Source organism: Phodopus roborovskii, unplaced genomic scaffold, assembly GCF_943737965.1.
Source record: "Phodopus roborovskii unplaced genomic scaffold, PHOROB, whole genome shotgun sequence".
NCBI classification, from domain to species: Eukaryota; Metazoa; Chordata; class Mammalia; order Rodentia; family Cricetidae; genus Phodopus; species Phodopus roborovskii.
The window spans coordinates 1,646,250-1,663,423 of NW_026126539.1; the positions used below are offsets into that span (position 1 = coordinate 1,646,250).

The window sequence follows — 17,174 nt, forward strand, 5'->3', positions numbered from 1 at the left end:
CGACAGCCACGTGGCGAACGCTCTCCTCCATTCGGGTAGGCGGGGTGGGGGGTGGGGGGACGGACTCACTTCCCTGGGTGACGGCAAGGGCGGGGCTTTGGTGGCCCGCCTCCGAGGGCGGGCCGGTTGGCGGCGGCGCGACGGAAGCTGGAGGCGGGAGTCGCGCTCGCTGCTGCTGTGCTCGAGAGCTGCCTCAGCATTCCGAGCTGCTGCTACGCTGCACGCTTACGGAGGTTATCTGGTCCCGGCGCAGTGCTGCTCGCCTCCAGGCCTCTCTAGCGCCGGCGCCGATTCTTTCGACGTCTTCCCGCCGCGACTGCCGCGATGGCCCTGTGCAACGGAGATTCCAAGGTCAGTCTGTGATTGGGGTCCCTGCCGCTCTCCGGAGGCGTGAGAGACCCAGGGGACCGTCCGTGTCCCTTGGCCGAGGCATCGGCGCTCGGCGTGTCGCAGCCCGGCCTGCGGCGCGGCTTCCCGCTATCGGAGGCGCCTTGTTGGCTTTGGTAGTGTGAAAATCCGAGCTGCGGGAGCGACCCCTGCGGCCGTGGGCGCCGAGCTCCAGTTCGGAGGCAACCTGGCCATGGGCCCCGGTTCTTAGGGACGCCGAGGGCCTTTAGCCGCAAGGCAGACTCGAGGCCTCGCGTGGGGCAATAACGCTGGCGGGCCTGTGGTCTTTTCTCCCGCCTGGGTGAGGGCCTCTCTGTTTCCCGCTGCGGTGGGGCCTTAGCGAGCCCTGCTGACCGCAGCCTCTGCTCCTGGTCCCAGGTGTGCTCCGTCGCCCGGCTCTCCCGCCATCCTCAGAGGGGAAGAGTGTGTGAGCAGGTTCCGTTACTGCGCACCCTGCCTCTTTTTTCACGTGCTAGTTTTGGGGGACCTGTTTTCCCGCTTCTGCGAGCCGGGACTCAACGAGTGCTGGAAAAGTTGACTAAGTGCGTAAGCCAAAACCGAGAGCATTGGGCCGTTGATGAGCTTCTCGTCGCCTTCAACTCCCAGCCTCATTAGACCTCTTTCTCGCCCAGGCTCGGAATTGGCTCCCCTTTCCCTTCCGAGTTAAAGTCATCTTTGGCCTGGACATCAGCCAGTTTTGTCAGCGGGAAACTGTAGTGTTGAAATGCGATTTACTTTAGCGAGGTGTTCATCACCCTCTGCGTTGTTGTGGCCTAGCTTTAGGAAACTGGTTAAATTTCTTTTCGCGTGTATGAAATTCCAAACTTTGGAGTGGGGATCGTGTTCTACAGCCATGAATGGAGTTTAAGTGTCACAGCTTCTTGAATGACGGTTTAATACTTAGTAATCGTTCAAAACCTGCATTGAACAAATGAATAAACATTGTGCGGTAGCTCCTATCTATATTCTTAAAGGCACCTGTTATGCTCTGAAGACTTAATCTCATCATATACTTACGTACATTTATTTGTCTTTAATTTTGAACCTTGGAATTAAGGAGAAGAAAGCATCTTTAGGTGCTTGAATCCGTTGAAGTATCAAAAAATTACAACCTACTTTACAAACTTTGAAAAATACATACTACGATAGAGTATTTTCATGAAATTAAGCCACACCAGAAAGTTAAATTTTCAGTCTTCAAATTATCTGAATAGTATGAGTGTATTTTTAAAAACTTTTAAAAAGAATTTTGGTCACCAGTCCCAAATGATCCAACGCCCTCTTCTGTCCCCTGTGGACACTGCATGCACATGGCACACACAGGAATGCACCCTTATGCTGGGCGTTGGTGGTGCACGCCTTTGATCCCAGCACTTTAGAGGTAGAGGCAGGAGGATCTCTGAGCCTGGTCTACAGAGCTAGTTCCAGGACAGCTAGGGCTGTTACACAGAGAAACGTTGTCTGGAAAAACAAAACAATCCCTTATACGGAATTAAAAAAATAAAATGAAAAACAAAACCCAAAACACCTAACGTAATTCTTGAGCTGGGCAATTAGAATTAACCGTGGAAGACGTTATCCCAGCGCTTTCCATTGTTAGTTGAAGACTAGCCTCCTCTACATGCACAAACTTTTAAAATGTTTATGAATGTTCTACCTGCATGTGTGTGCCCGTTGAGGCCAGAAAATGACACCAGATCGCCTTGAACTGGAATTACAGGCTCTTGTGAGCTGCCACATGGGTTCTGAGAATCGAACCTGGGTCCTCTGGAGGAGCAGCCAGTGCTCATAATCACTGAGCCTGCTCGGCTCTCCAGCCTGGATTTAAAACTTAAAAATTCTGTTATTTTATGTAAATGTGTGTTCTGGTGTTGGCCTTTTGTTATCTGGGAAGATGAACTCAGTTGAGAAAATCCCTCCCAAATTGTCTGTAGGCAAGTCTATAGGGCATTTTTTTTTTTTTTTTTTTGATGTAAGTGGAAGGGCCCCCACCTTGTGGCCAGTGCCAGCCCCATCCAATGGTCCTTGGTTGTATAAGACAACATGGGGAGCAAGCATTCTTCATTTATGGTTCTGCTTCACTTCTGGCCTCCATATTCCTGCCTTGGGGTTCCTCCCCTATTTCTCTGATAATGGACTACCACTGTAAACGGAAATAAACTCTTACCTTTCCAAGTCACTTTTGGTCATAATATCTTATCACATACAGCATTAGAAAGCTAAGAAACTGGTATTTTGCCTTCGTGGAGGTTTGGTTCCAATAGCTAGAAGAGGGTATTGTATCCTCAGAACTGGAATTATAGATGGTTGTGGGCCACATGTGGGTTCTGGGAACTGAGCCTAGATATTTTGGAAGAGCAGCCAATGCTCTTCTTAATGGTGGAGGCATCTATTGAGCCCTAATGTATGTGGTTTTGGAGACAGGGTTTCACACTGTAGTCCAGGTTTGCTTGGAAATCATGACAACCCACCAGCTCCAGTCTCTTCAATGCTAGGCTGGGATTAGGAGTGTAAGCCACAACACTCAGTTTACCTTTTATAACTTTTTAATATACTTGATACAGACAAAAACAAAACAAACAAAAACACCATGTAGGCTTAGGTTCCAAAAGGCCCTCTATGAATCAGAGACTGTGTCTTTGCAGTGGGCCAAATTGTCACCAAAAAAGGGGGGATGATCTCTTGTAGGTATGTGCCCATTCAATCATAATTCAGTAGATTTAATTTTTTTAAATCCATGAACATGATCCAGGAACTCAAACTTTGAATATGTTAACTTTCTTCTTCTTCTTCTTCTTCTTCTTCTTCTTCTTCTTCTTCTTCTTCTTCTTCTTCTTCTTCTTCTTCTTCTTTCTTCTCCTCCTCCTCCTCCTGCCTCCTCCTCCTCCTTCTTCTATCATCATCTCCCCCCCCCCCTTTTATTGGAGACAGCATTTCACTATGTAGTCCTGGCTGTCCTGGAACACAACTCTGTCTGTAGATCAGGCTGACCTTGAACTCAGATCCACCTGCCTGTGCCTCCCTGGTGTTGGGATTAAAGGCTTGTGCCATTGCCTGGCTGCTTTTCATTTTGTGTGTGTTTTATCTTTCAGTGTCTCATTATCTTGTGATATTAATTGTGAAGACATTTTACTTTGGAGGGGCTATGGTGTATGAAGGGAGAGGATCTCATGTATCTCAAGTCATTCTTAAATTCCTCCAGCCTTCATTTCCTGAGTGTTGAGATTACAGATCTGTGAATCCACCCAACTGATTTTTTACTCTGGATAATTGTTCTATATTAAATAAGTCTTTAAAAACACGTTTGAGTTATTTATTTACATTCAACAGCAGTACTGATTTTACCCAGATAACAACTCCTGGCCATAGGTGCTCAGCAAATTATGGTTTTTTACTATGTGTATAAGCTAGACCAATAAAGGGCCTTTCACATTGCAGACAAGTACTGCCTACTGAGCTACATCTTCCTCTTTTGTTTTCCCTGCTTCTCATCTCCTTTCTCTCAGCCCCTTCTCTTGATCCTCTCCCTAACCCCAGGTCTTGCAAATGCTAGTCAGGTACAACCTTAGCTCAGAATTGTGATTTTGCAGCAAGCAAACTGGCTATTAGATTTGAATATTGACTCTGGTAATGACTCTGACATAGAGTTTCATTATCTAATGCCATTGAAGATTGGGGGGGTGACAGTCATTGGTTGTGATAGCATCTTTTGGGTTGGCGAGTTAGGTAATAAGTTTGGAATTTTTAAAATTTTATGTTTATTTAAAGTAGATGTATTATGTAGTAACCTGTACAGATCTCTAAGTATGTGGGTTGAGTTTTTATAGTGTGTATCACTACTACCCCAGTTATTTTATATAAACATTTCCATCACTTCCAAAGATCCCTCATACGCTGGCAGTTATTTGTAGTGTTGCTTAAAGAATCAGTCATGTAGTGGTTGTAGCTCCCGTCACTCAGTACAGTGCATTGTTAAATGTGGTGATGGATATTACATGCCAGTGGTTGTCTTTTTTTTTTTTTTATATGTATGGGTGTTTTGCCTGCATGAATATCTAGACCACACATATGCCTGGTGATCATGGAAGTCAGAAGAGGGTGTTGATCCCCTGAAACTAGAGTTGGAGCTGATTGTGAGCTGCCATGTAGGTACTGGGATTTGAACCTGGGTCCTGTGTAGGGACAGCCAGTGCTCTTAACTACTGAGCCATCTCCTTAGCCTCTATTCCTCTTTATTATTTTGCTTTTTACAATGCATGTATACCTCAGAATTTGTCTTCTCCATTCACAATTTGATAGCTATTTGATTTTTGTGCTTAGTTTTTGTGGATATAGGCATTCATTTCTTTTGGATTAAAGCCAAGTGTTGAACTGCTTGGTCAGGATAGCTGTTATTGGTTTTGATACTTCCCATTTCCCAGGTTGGGATATATAGGTTATAGTCCTTAAAAGATGCTCATTTTGGCAAAAATAGCAAGACATCCTTGGTTTGTTTGTTTGGTTTTTTAGGCTGAGTCTCACTAGCATGGACTGGATTTGTAGTTGAGGATAGCTTTGAACTCCTGTTCTTGCCTACACCTCCCAAGTGCTAGGATTATTTAGTGTTTCACCACTATACCTGGCTAAAACTAGATTTAAAAACAAAACACAAACTTTGAAGACAGGTGTGGTGATGATCATGCTGATAATCTCAGCATGTCGATTGTGGATGTAATAAGGTTGAAAATTTATTTTGTTTTTATTTTAAAACAAGGTTTATTGTAGCCCAAGATAGACACCTGCTGTAAGCTGAGGATGACCTTGAAGGACCAGGCCTCTTGCATCTCACCCTGTACATCACAAACTTCTGTTCATGCCCCATTGGGGATTATGCTGTACAGGAGATTGAATCCATGTTTCTTCATTTCAGGCAAGAGCTCTACCAGATAAACCTCATTCCTAGCACCTAGGTTTTCTTTTTTTTCCTTTTTTAGTGAAGTAAAAGCTGTTTTCAATTATTTAATGTTACATTTTCTCTGTCATCTATTGGGCTTATCACCTTATGCACTGTGGAATATCGTTCTTGGATTTGTTAGGTTTACCTCTAGAAGTTATAGTCCCTCTAAGTGATTCCTTCTTTGTGATACCTTTCTTTTCCTAGTTAGTCTCTTATTAAGAAAGTGTGCATATAGTTTAATGTCCAAAGCTAAAGAATCAGTGTGTAGTGGGGCTGGAGATATGGCTCAGTGCTGAATAGCTTCCTCTGGCTGCTCTTCTAGAGGAGCTGTGTGCTGGTCCCAGTATCCAATGGCAGCTCACAACTGGCTAAAATCCCATCCTCTTCTGACCTCAGGCACCAGGCATGCACATGGTATACATACATCTATGCAGGCAACACTCATAAAAAAATTAAAAGAAAAAAAAATTCAGTGTGATGTATATCTTAAAGACCAGGTTACAAGCTACACCCACAAAAAGTCTCACCAACATGATTAACTGAACAAGACTTGAACAGTGAAAGCACCAATAGGTGTGCTAACTAATGATGCCTCAATCTCAGGCATCTAAGAATTCTGAATGTAGGAGAAATAGTCTTCCCTAGGGAAGAGTATACAAATTGGCCCTGAAAACATGTACATACAAATTATAATATATGGACTAAGCAGATTGCATTCATATACTTAGGGATGAACACACACACAAAGAAAAAGACCACTAATTTGAAAGAGAACAAGGGTTGGACACATGGGAGGGTCTGGATGGGAAGAGGCAAATAGTATGATCTTAAAAATAAATTTTTATTTCATTTGTATTCATGTTTTGCCTGCATGTGTATAAGTGGGAAGGTGTCTGATCTCCCGAAACTAGAGTTATATTCAGTTATGATCTGCCACATGGGCACTGGGAATTGAACTTGGGTCCTCTGGAAGAGCAGCCGGTGTTCTTAACTACTAAACCATCTCTCCAGACCCTTAAAAAGAAATTATTAAAAAAGAGATCACAGAGCTAACGATTAACATTTTGTATAGTTCTGACTAAACTGTATATTTCTGGTATATACCATTATGAAAAGCAGAATCAAAATCCTTTTCAGAAAGGCATTTGATACTTTTTATTTTTTAAACAATGCTATGGATAAAACCAAGGGCTTCATGTGTATGTACTACTACACTAAGTAATGATTTTTAATGTTAACTGTGACATCATTTAGCTATAGCACCAGGAATGGTAATTAGCAGTCACAAAAATAAGGAACTTAAAACTATCATTATTTCTTCAGAAATGTGTGCCACCTTTCATTGTCTAGCCTCTTTTTATCTTGTCTATTCTTGATGTTCCCTTAATGGTGGCAAAAGTACAAGAACCAAGTGTAAACATTAAGACTACTGAGGGCTCAGCACAGTATTGCTTCTGCTGTCAAGACAGTGGCCAAAACAAGCCTCACGCTCAGTGTCTAAGGTAAGGAAATATCAAGAGAAGTCTAACTGAAGTCAAGCCAGATGGCATACATAATAGGGAATGGTGAAGAATGAGTGATGTAGTCTGAAAAATTAGGGGAAATTATAAACAAAAGTGCAAGTGAAGAACCTAGTGAGTCTTTGGGCCCCTTACATCTGGGGCCCTCCGGCAGAGCAGCAAATATTCTTAACTACTGAGCCAACTCTCTAGCCTCTCCTTTGTTTTTTTTATAACTAAAATAATATATTAAGGGTTGGAGAGATGGCTCAATGGGAAAAATGTTTAAATTTCTAGAGCCCACTGACTCCCACAAGTTAGCCTCTGACCTTCACACGCACTGTGGCATGTACATGTATGTGTATACTCATACACTAAATAAATACAGAAATTTTAAAAAATAGTAATTTGTTAAAATAATTGTAATATAAGCCCATGCATTATGCACTCTGGTAAAGGAGGTAAAGAAATGATCTCAGATCCCGTGTACTATATTTTTACTGTAATTGGATATATAATGTCTAGTCTTTTCTTACCAACATTATTTCCTAAAGCTACTCCATGCATTATATAAGATGAGCAACTGTGTTGCTGTCACCTATAGTTAGCGTCATATGGATACACTAAAACACACCAAGATAGAATATAATCCTTCAGTTAGATCCAGAAAGGACTTTTATGTGGCTGTGTCCCGGTTCGTGCTTAGGTTGGCCTCAAAATTACTGTGTAGCTGAGGATGACCTTAAACTAATGATCTGCCACTATACAAAATGTTGGCATTATAGATTTGCTGTATATCTGCAAAGTACTGGAATTAAAGGCCTGTGCCACCCCGAATAATAAACTAGAAGAGTTTTTGCAGTATGTTGCAAATAAGTTTGAAAATCTAATTAAACCAAACTTGATGACTGCTTTGTCTGAAAGGAGTGTGAATAATACAGAGATTGACGAGAAAAGAACTTCCTTTCACTACTGGGTGCTGTTCTTTTTGAGTTACCTTAGTTGTTGAAAACTGTTGGATAGGAAAATTGGTAGTCAACGGTTCAGTGTCTTGCACCCACGTCATACAATTCACAAACTGCCACTATCTCCAGTTTCTAATGCCCCTTTTTGGCTTGGGTAGTATACATTGTTCTAGTTTTTTGTTGCTGTGGGCTCTGGGGATCCAAACTCAAGTCCTCATGCTTTTGTAGCAAGTGCTTTAGTCACTGACCAATGATGAGGTTCTTTTAAAAGACCACTTAGTACACTGTATACATTTTACACTCGGTTCCATTAATTAGCTCATTCACAGGTTTTTTACTAAGAGCAGCAAGTAAATAGACATTACAGGAAGGTTTTGGCTTTACGGTTCTGATAAGGAACAGCACTCTCCACTGCGTCCCAAGACAGGGTATCTCTGTGTAGCCCTTGCTGTCTGTAACAGTACTGTGTACACCAGGCTGGCTTCCATCTCAACAGAGATCCATCTGCTTCTGTTTTCTGAGTGCTGGGATTCAAGGTGTTTGCCACCACTGCCTAGCTGATTTGGTCATATTGTAAATGCAGTCCCAAGTGGATTTCCAGAACACAAGCATATTTTTAAAGCATTTCCATAGGTGAATTTGAAACACATAAAAAAAAACCAAAAAACAAAAAAAAAAAATAAATAAATAAATAAAAAAAACCCAAGATAAGTAGTACACTGGATTTATCATCAACTTGATTTTTGGAACATGGGAAATTTTGTTGCATCCATGCCCTTTCTACCTACTTTTACATTATTTTCCAGATAGATATTTCATAGAACATTTGTTCTAGTTTCCTTCTCTTGCTGTGATAAGGTATTCTGACCACAGGCAACTTGGTAAGGAAAAAGCACTGTCCGGTTTACACTGTAAGTGACAATCTATCATTGAGGGAAGTTAAGGCAAGAACCAGGAGGAATGTTGCTTGCTTCTTTCCTGGCTTCTTTCCAAACTTAAGTTTGGCTAGCTTTCTTTATCCCCAGGACCATCTGCCTAGTTATGGATGGTATCCTTACTGTGGGCTGGGCCATCCTGCATGAATTAGCCCTTGGACAATGGACCAATAGAGAAGCCAGACAGGCTAAATCAGATATAGGCAGTTGTGGTTCTCTCTTCCCAGGTGATTGTAGGTTTTGTTAAGTTGGCTGTAGAACCCAAACAGCATCTCTTTTTAGCTAAATTACTTTCTAGAAGTCTTAAAAATTATTGCGTGATAGTGATAAAAGTTTGAAAAATTTTAAAAAAATATATTAGTGTTCTAGGTTAGATATGTCTGTTGCAAAAGATTTTAATTTAAGTGAATGTAGCCATATTTAAACTTGAGTGGTAGGTTTTAACCACCTCATTAATATGCTTCTCAGAGGAATGGCATGCCTATTGGGGCAATCATGACTGACTGTCTAGAGGAGGCACAAGTAATATGAATGCTGGCATAACAGGCTGCTAGCAGAACAGGCCTGTTTGCCTGCAACATAGTTAACAAGTTTATTTCTGTGTGATTTTGGAGCTAACAATGACCCTCTGTTTTTTTAAGATGGTATAATTAACAAAATTGTATTGTGTATGTTGAGGCAGTGACAGTGCCACAGCATGCATAACTTCTTGTTTCTATATGTGTGTGTTGTGTGTTTTCTTTTTTCTTTTCTTTTCTTTTTTTTTTTTTCTTTTCTTTTCTTTCTTTCTTTTTTTTTTTTTTTGACACAGGATTTCTCTGGGTAGAAGTTCTAGCTGTCCTGAAACTCACTTTGTAGACCAGGCTGGCCTTGAACTCACAGAGTTCCACCTGCCTCTGCCTCCAGAGGGATTAAAGGTGTACACCACTACCTCCCAGCCCAGAGAACAATTTGTAGGAATGATTCTCTCCTGCTGTGTAGGCCTCAGGGATCAAACTCAAGTCCTCAAGCTTGGCTACAAGTCTTTTTCTGCTGAGCTATCTTACTAGCCCTAATAAGTAAAATAGCTTTTGTAAATAAGAATTTCTGTTTGTTTTTACTTGTAGCCAGAAAATGCTGGAGGAGACCTAAAGGATGGCTGTCGCCAGTATGAAGGAGCTGTTGTCATTCTGGATGCTGGGGCTCAGTATGGAAAAGTCATTGATCGCAGAGTGCGGGAGCTCTTTGTGCAGTCTGAAATCTACCCATTGGAAACACCAGCCTTCGCCATAAAGGAGCAAGGATTTCGGTAGCCTTTGACTGATGTTTTTTTTTTTTTTTTTTTTTTTTTTTGCATATAGAGTATTTTTTATTTAATTTTATATAACAAAGTCCAATTAAATGAAAACAAACATTTATACACAATATTTGGGAATTTGGGTGTCGTTCTTTCCAAACTACTTCCTGCTGGTAAGGGGCGCTGTCTTGGGGGATTCGAAGAAGATTCAGATATCCTAGCTGTAGTCTGTAGGGCTGTTTTGTCCAGCTGTTTGGAATGTAGGATCAGCTTGTACTCTGTTTCAGGCGGTCTGGTGTGATCAAACCACATTATTGACTGATGTTTTATGATTAGTTTACTTGGACATTGTGGATTTTTCTGTAAAAACTCAAAGTAGTTTTTAAAGAAATTTCCTATAGGTTTGATTTGGAATTGAAAAGGAATAATTTTTTTATACTTTCACTGAAAAAGATTAACTTGATGTCTTAATTCTTTTGTTTGTTTCGATGATGTTGGGGAGTTTACCTTGAGTTTCATTATATAGCTAGGTTTATATTTTATATGATTTGTGGGTAAGAGTTAGATGTGGTTCTAGTGGTCATTTGTTCATTGGCCCTGTAGCATTTAATCAAAAGAAAAATGTACAAATAATTGGGTAGAATAGCTGAAAGGGAGGAAGTATTTATACAGGATGTCCCTTTTGTTTCTAACTCTGAAAAACTGGTTGCTAAAGGACAAAACATTTCTAAGTCAAATAGGGCTAATTCAAGTGGCTCATATCCCTAGTGGTCAAAACAGCCAAGTTACATGAGGCGTTTTGGTTCAATCTTTAGCTAATGTTCTGCCTTTTCCTATGGGTTAGTGCTAGGTAGGTTTTTCCCTAAGTGAATGTATTATCTGTACTTAATTGACTCTTAGACCTTTACAGTGGGTGAATGAAAACAAAAAAGGAAGGACATGACAGCTCCTAGGTTTGGTAGAAGAGAAAGTTTACTGTAGATACATGGAGAGCATAGCCACTGGCAGGGATACCTGGGAGATTCCAGAGTGGACATGACCCGTAACAATGTGAGGAGAGTGGGCAGGGAAGAGGAGCCTGCTAAATGAGAGGGGCAGCTTGGGCCAAGAGACTGGTTAAGAAAGTGAAGGATAGACCAAAAGAGCAGATAACCAAAATGGCTTGGATTATGTAGGGAAGGACAGCTGGGGGAAGAGCAACCCAGCATTCCATTCATGCCTGATGCTTACAGAGGCCAGAAGTAGATAGGTCTCCTGGAACTGGAGTGACAGATGGTTTGAGCCACAGGGTGGTGCTGTGACTGAATCCATGTCCTCTGGAAGAGCAGCAAGTGCTTTTAACCACTGAGCTGTAACAGCAATTTTCTGAAAAACATTTTTCTTTTTAAATTGAAAAATGGTTAAAAGAATTCTTAAAGATTCTTAGACATATTTACTATATTTGGAGATTTGTTTTCTGAAGTAGAGGAAATTGCTAGTTAGAAAAGGTAACTTTAAATGTAAAGGCATTCTAGTCTCTTCCTCTTCCTCTTTTTTTTTTTTTTTTCCCTCCAAGATAGGGTTTCTCTGTGTAGGTGTGGTTATCCTGGTGTCCTGGAACTCACTCTGTACTCAAAGGGATCTGCCTGTCAGCCTCCGGAGTGCTGGGATTAAGGGCATGCACCACTGATACCTGTGCATTCTAGCCTTAGAATAAGGTTAAATGCACTTTGTTGGCCTGCTTGTTTATGGTGCTGGCATTGAAATGTATACATGCAAGGTAGTTGCTCTTCCATAGAGCTGTGCATGTTATTTGTGTGCACTGAGACAGTCTTACTCTGTAGGGTAGGCGGCCTCCAGACTTGTGGAAATATACCTCTATAAGCGTCCATGTCCAAGTGTGCTAGGATTGTAGGCATATACCACTATACCTGTCTTGGTGAGTTTCGTCATTATACATGTGCATCATTATACTTTGTTCTAATTCTATCCATTTTCCTGCCACTGCTCCTTTCTCCTCCATGCAGGGTTTCCTTCTGTATACCAGAGGACTGCTGCACACATTTTGTTCCCTACCCAGACTCCCTTCATATTCCCAGGGTAGCTAAGGTAGGGCTGACTTCCAGGTGTGTTGAGTGTGGAGAACAACTACTGTATTGAGATTTGTACAGACAAAGGGTCTGTATTTGTACTTTCAAGACCTCCTGTATGTAAATTAATCACCCTGTTGGAGGGCTGCAGTTGAGGTTATCAAACACCAGTGCCATTATAGTAGGATTCAATATAGGACTTAACAGCAGTGAATAGCAGGTGGCTTCAGAGTTTCATCTACCTGCTGGCTTCTGGCTTAGTTATCAAACTTGATAGTTATTCTCAGTGAGATCTGCTCTTGGCCATCCTTAAATACTTTATAGCTGGAGTCAGCCTTCACCCTTCTTTTCTATGTGTTCTTGTTTCTGTTTTTCCTACTCTCCACAGTTGTCTCTCTGGGGGCTTTTCTTGGACAGGGCTTCCTGACCTGTGGGTGAATGTTTACTACCCCAGTTCCTCGGCCTAGGCCTAGCTCAGTTACTTATTATTCATCGTGTATTTATTGAGTTGAGGCACATAGAGGTCAGAAAAAGTTTGAAAGATAGTTGGTTCTTCCCTTGGACTATGGTGATCGAAGGAATTCAGGTCACCAGGCTTGTATGGCAAGTTCTTAAAGCCTTCCCAGGAGTCGGTTTTTTTTTTTTTTTCTTCCAAGACAGAGTTTCTCTGTGTAGCCCTAATTGTGCTGGAACTCCCTCTAGACCAGTCTGGCCCAGAACTCAGAGATCCTGCCTCTGCCTCCCTAGTGCTGGGATTAAAGGTGTGTACCACCACCACCACCATCACCACACTAGTTGAATAGTCAAATTTTGACAGGAGAAAACTCAGTCCTTTTTTAAAATATAATTTGTTTTAATTTTATATCCATTGCATGTATGTTTGTGTCAGGTGTCAGTAGCTCTGGAATTATAGTTACATACAGCTTTGAACAGCCATGTGGGTACTGGGAATTGAACCAGGATCCTCTGGAAGAGACTTCAATGTTCTTTATTCGAGGTTCCAGCCCCCAAACTCAGTATTTTATATGCTATATCCTCAGTCTTGGTCTCCAGAGAGTTCTTCCTCTAACCCAATGGCCTTTATTCATGACCCTCCTGCGCTATTATGTATTACTGGGAATTCAGCTGTTTACTACCAGTGGATATCCTTTTGTTTATTTTCTGTGTATAGATGTTTGTCTTTTTGGTTTTTTGAGACAGGGTTTCCCTGTATAGCTTTGGAGCCTGTCCTGCCTGGCACTCACTCTAGCCCAGGCTGGCCTTGAACTCACAAAGATCCACCTGCCTCTGCCTCCCGAGTGCTGGGATTAAAGGTGTGTACTACCAAGGCCCGGCCTGATGTTTGCCTTTTGTAAGTGCACCATGTGCATTCCTGGTGCTCCTGCATCAGATCCATTGGGACTGGAGTTACAGATTGTTCTGAGCCATAATGTGGGTGCTGGGAATTGAACCTTACTCCCTAAGAGCCAATGCTCTTACTTGCTGAGCCATCTCTCAAGTCCTCAAAGCTGCTTTCTTTTTTCATTAAGTATTGAAAATATTTTTTTTCACATAATAAATTCTGATCATAGTGCCCCCCCAATAACAACAACAACAACAAAAAACCTCCCCTCCCATCCAACTCTACACCTTTCTCTTTAGGAAAAACAAAACATTAAAAATAATAATAATAATAAAAAAGAAAGAAAAAGCACAAGAAACAAAGAGACACAGACGCAAAAAAGCTCAAAACCCATAAAACAAAACTGGAAAGTATAATATTACAAGCAAAAGACTAATGAGACTTTAAAAATGCCTGAATAAAGCATTATGATTTTGTGCAGCCATCTACTGCTGGGCTTGGAGCCTGTCCTTCAGTGTGGTTTGAATACCACCATTGGAGAAACTTCCAGTTTTCCTTTGCAAGTGGTTGTCAACTGGAGGTAACTTCCTGGCTAGGGTCAGGGATAATAATGTCCATTTCCCTTCTCAGCTCTGGGACCCCATCTGGCTTGGACCTGTGCATGCTGCCTTAGTCTCTGAGTTCATATATGTGCCAGTCCTGTTGCTATCTGGAAGATACTGTTTCCTTGGTGACACTCATCCTCTCTTGCAATCTTTCTGTATAGTTCCCTGAGCCCCCTGGTGGAAGGGTTTGATGGAGATATCCTGTTTGGATTTTTTTTTTTTTTTTTTCTGTAGAAGTGGCATAGGTATTTATCACTGTGACTTTTATTTCTTTGATCCTTTCTGCTGGAAGTTATATTTGCCCATTTCTTTTTTGTTTCTTTGTTTTTGTTTTAGAGACATGATCTCTAAATTCAGTATGTAAACCATACAGAGATCCACTTGCCTCTCACGGCAGGGATTAAAGGCATGTACTACCACACGCAGCTTGACTGTTCTTTTAGTTAATTTTGTATCCTGACAAACATGTTACCCACTTTTTGTTTATGACCTTCACCTGCATGACACATATACCTTGTTGGTTATTTAAAAACTCAGAGTATGGTTAAATAAAGTTATTGAGGGTTTTCATAATTGGTTTTACCCTTATTGAATCTGTCTTCTTAAAATTTATTTTCTGTTTAATACTACTAAGATTCTTATAGCCTGAAGTTGTTTAATAGACAAGAATAGACTAAAATGAAGGATCCCAGGCACAGTGTTTATTGTTTTGTTGACAGGGTCTCACTACGGCTCTAGAGGTTATCTAATAGACTTAAATATGGAGCTTGCAAGATGACACAACAGGTAAAGGTGCTTGCCATTCAGTCCCGATGTGATCTGGATTCCATTCCTGCAATTCACATGAAGGTAGAAGGAGAAAACTACTCTGTGTGTTAGCTTCTGATTTCTACAAGTGCTATGGTATCTGCAACTCCCACCCGTCCTGCACATACACAATATTCAGAAATTAAAAAACAAAAATCTAAACACTATTGAGATCCTAGAGTTCCTGATTATTAAGTGTGCCTCCTTCTCCCTGCCTGTTCTCTTCTGTTGGTGCCAGGACTTTTTATAAGCTGGGCAAGCACTAGGCTTTATCTTTGTTAGGAATTAGGTTATATATCTGTTCTAGTGCTATCCTAAACTTTTTTTTCTCCTCTAACGTTTATATGTCACAGTACTGAACTGTACTCGGTCGCTAAGATTATTTTGTACATTTGGTTCATAGTGCCCCAGCTTCCAGCTTTTTGTTTCCCTGCTATCTAAAATAGGTACTCCTCTGTAGGCCTGTTTGGCATTCAACGGCGATCTTCTCAGATGCTGTGATTACAGAAATGCTGTGGATTACAGTGCTTGCTTGTTTCTGATTGTAGCTGTTCATAGTCATGCAGGAGTAAATGCTTAATGTCTAGCTACTTGAGGTAGTGTGTGCCTATTTCCCCAGCACTCATGAAGCTGAGGAGGTAGATAGTGAGTTCCATGTATGTTAGTTTTGGCAACAGTGGGACTGTATCAAAAAATTCCAAGTCAAAACAAACCAAATAGTAAAAGTTAGCTTTAGTTTTTAACCCCCCCCCCGAAATACCAGTGAACATGAATTTCTCATGGTAGTCCCATTCCTGAGACATTTTTAGGTTTTTAGAATATGCAGAATGTTTTGTCGCCAATTGTAACTTAGCTAAATTAGATGATAGTATTGGGCTAACCTTTAAGAACTGGGCATATGGTGCAAAATGGGACAGACGTTGAGGATATTAATTAAAGATTAGCAGTCACATTCTGTACTGACTCCTTTCAATCCACAGGGCTATTATCATATCTGGAGGACCTAATTCTGTGTACGCAGAGGATGCGCCCTGGTTTGATCCAGCAATATTTACCATTGGCAAGCCTGTACTTGGAATTTGCTATGGCATGCAGGTACAGCTGCAAATTGAATTTGGGAGTTGACTCAATGTTTTATTTTTGTGATTTAAACACTATCTCTTTAAGATAATTTGGGCATATTACTACTGTGTATTAATTGCTACATATTGTGGTGGAGTTGACCTTATAAGAAAACCTGTTTATAAGTAACTAGACTTCTTAACAAATCACCATCTGTCTGTGTGTCTGTGTATCTATCTGTTTATTTGAGATAGGGTCTCACAATGTAGTCCTGGCTAGTCTAGAACCTGTTATATAAACCTGGTTAGCCTTGAACTCAGAAATACCCCTGCCTCTGCCTCCCTAAGTTCTGGAATTGAATGTGTGTTCTACTCTGTCCCACTACTGTCCATTTTTGAACAGTGAGAGTTTCACTTGGCGTTGTGTTCTTCATTGGCCATTGTAGTCATTTACCAGACAAGTACAATATCATTGACTATGATAACAGATGTCATTAAGTGAAAACATGCTAAAATCTCACTTATCAAAAAAATCAGTTGTACTACACAAGTTCTAAAGGAATAGAAACATAAACTAGATAAAAATTTAAAAATTGTCCAAAAGATTATCGAATTTTAGTATTTAAACATTGTCTTGATTGGGTCATCTAGAAACAGAAAGCACCCTTTAATAATGTATTATGATTAGTTGCATATTAGTACATTTTATGTGCCTCCTTTCCCTTCCCTTTCCTTTCCATTCTCCTTTCCTTTCTCCCTCTATTCTCCTTCCCTCTTTCTGCTTGCTTAGGTACAGAACTTTTTGCTTCATAGTCCAAACTGTCTACAAGTCCTCTTGCTGAAGCCTCTTGAGTACTGTATGTAACATTTTCACTTAAAAAAAAAAAAAAAACAAAAAAACCCAAAACCTCTCACCCCTCCTTCCCCCTATTAGTCAGGGTTCTCTAGAGGAACAGAACTGATAGAGTGGATATATATGGAGTGGGAGAGACAAAGCGTTTCTTAGAGTGACTTATAGACTATGGTCCAGCTAATCCAACAATGACTGTTTCCCAGTGGAAAGACTGAGAATCTAGTAGTTGTTCAGTCCATGAGGCTGGATGTGATGTCTCAGCTGGACTTTAGTATATAACACAATCCCAAAGAAGTAGGCTCTAATGCTAGAGGTGAGCAGGCAAAGAAAAAAAATTTCTTTCTCCTTGTCCTTTATGCTTTATGCTGCCAGGAGAAGGTGGGGCCCAGATTTTGTGTGTGTAGGGGTCTTCAACCTCAAGTGGATTTAAGGTGGGTCT

At 41.0% G+C, this 17,174-nt stretch overlaps 1 protein-coding gene across 1 annotated transcript in view; it reads left to right on the forward strand.

The window, feature by feature from the left end:
• Positions 1 to 238: 238 nt before the first annotated feature.
• The window catches only part of Gmps (guanine monophosphate synthase), a 49,477-nt gene continuing 32,541 nt past the window's right edge, over positions 239 to 17,174 (forward strand). The window contains exons 1-3 of the mRNA XM_051198670.1: positions 239 to 351; positions 9,829 to 10,010; positions 15,802 to 15,916. Of these exons, the coding sequence (XP_051054627.1) occupies positions 325 to 351; positions 9,829 to 10,010; positions 15,802 to 15,916 (324 nt within the window). The 5' untranslated portion in view covers positions 239 to 324. The remainder of the gene's footprint in view (positions 352 to 9,828; positions 10,011 to 15,801; positions 15,917 to 17,174) is intronic.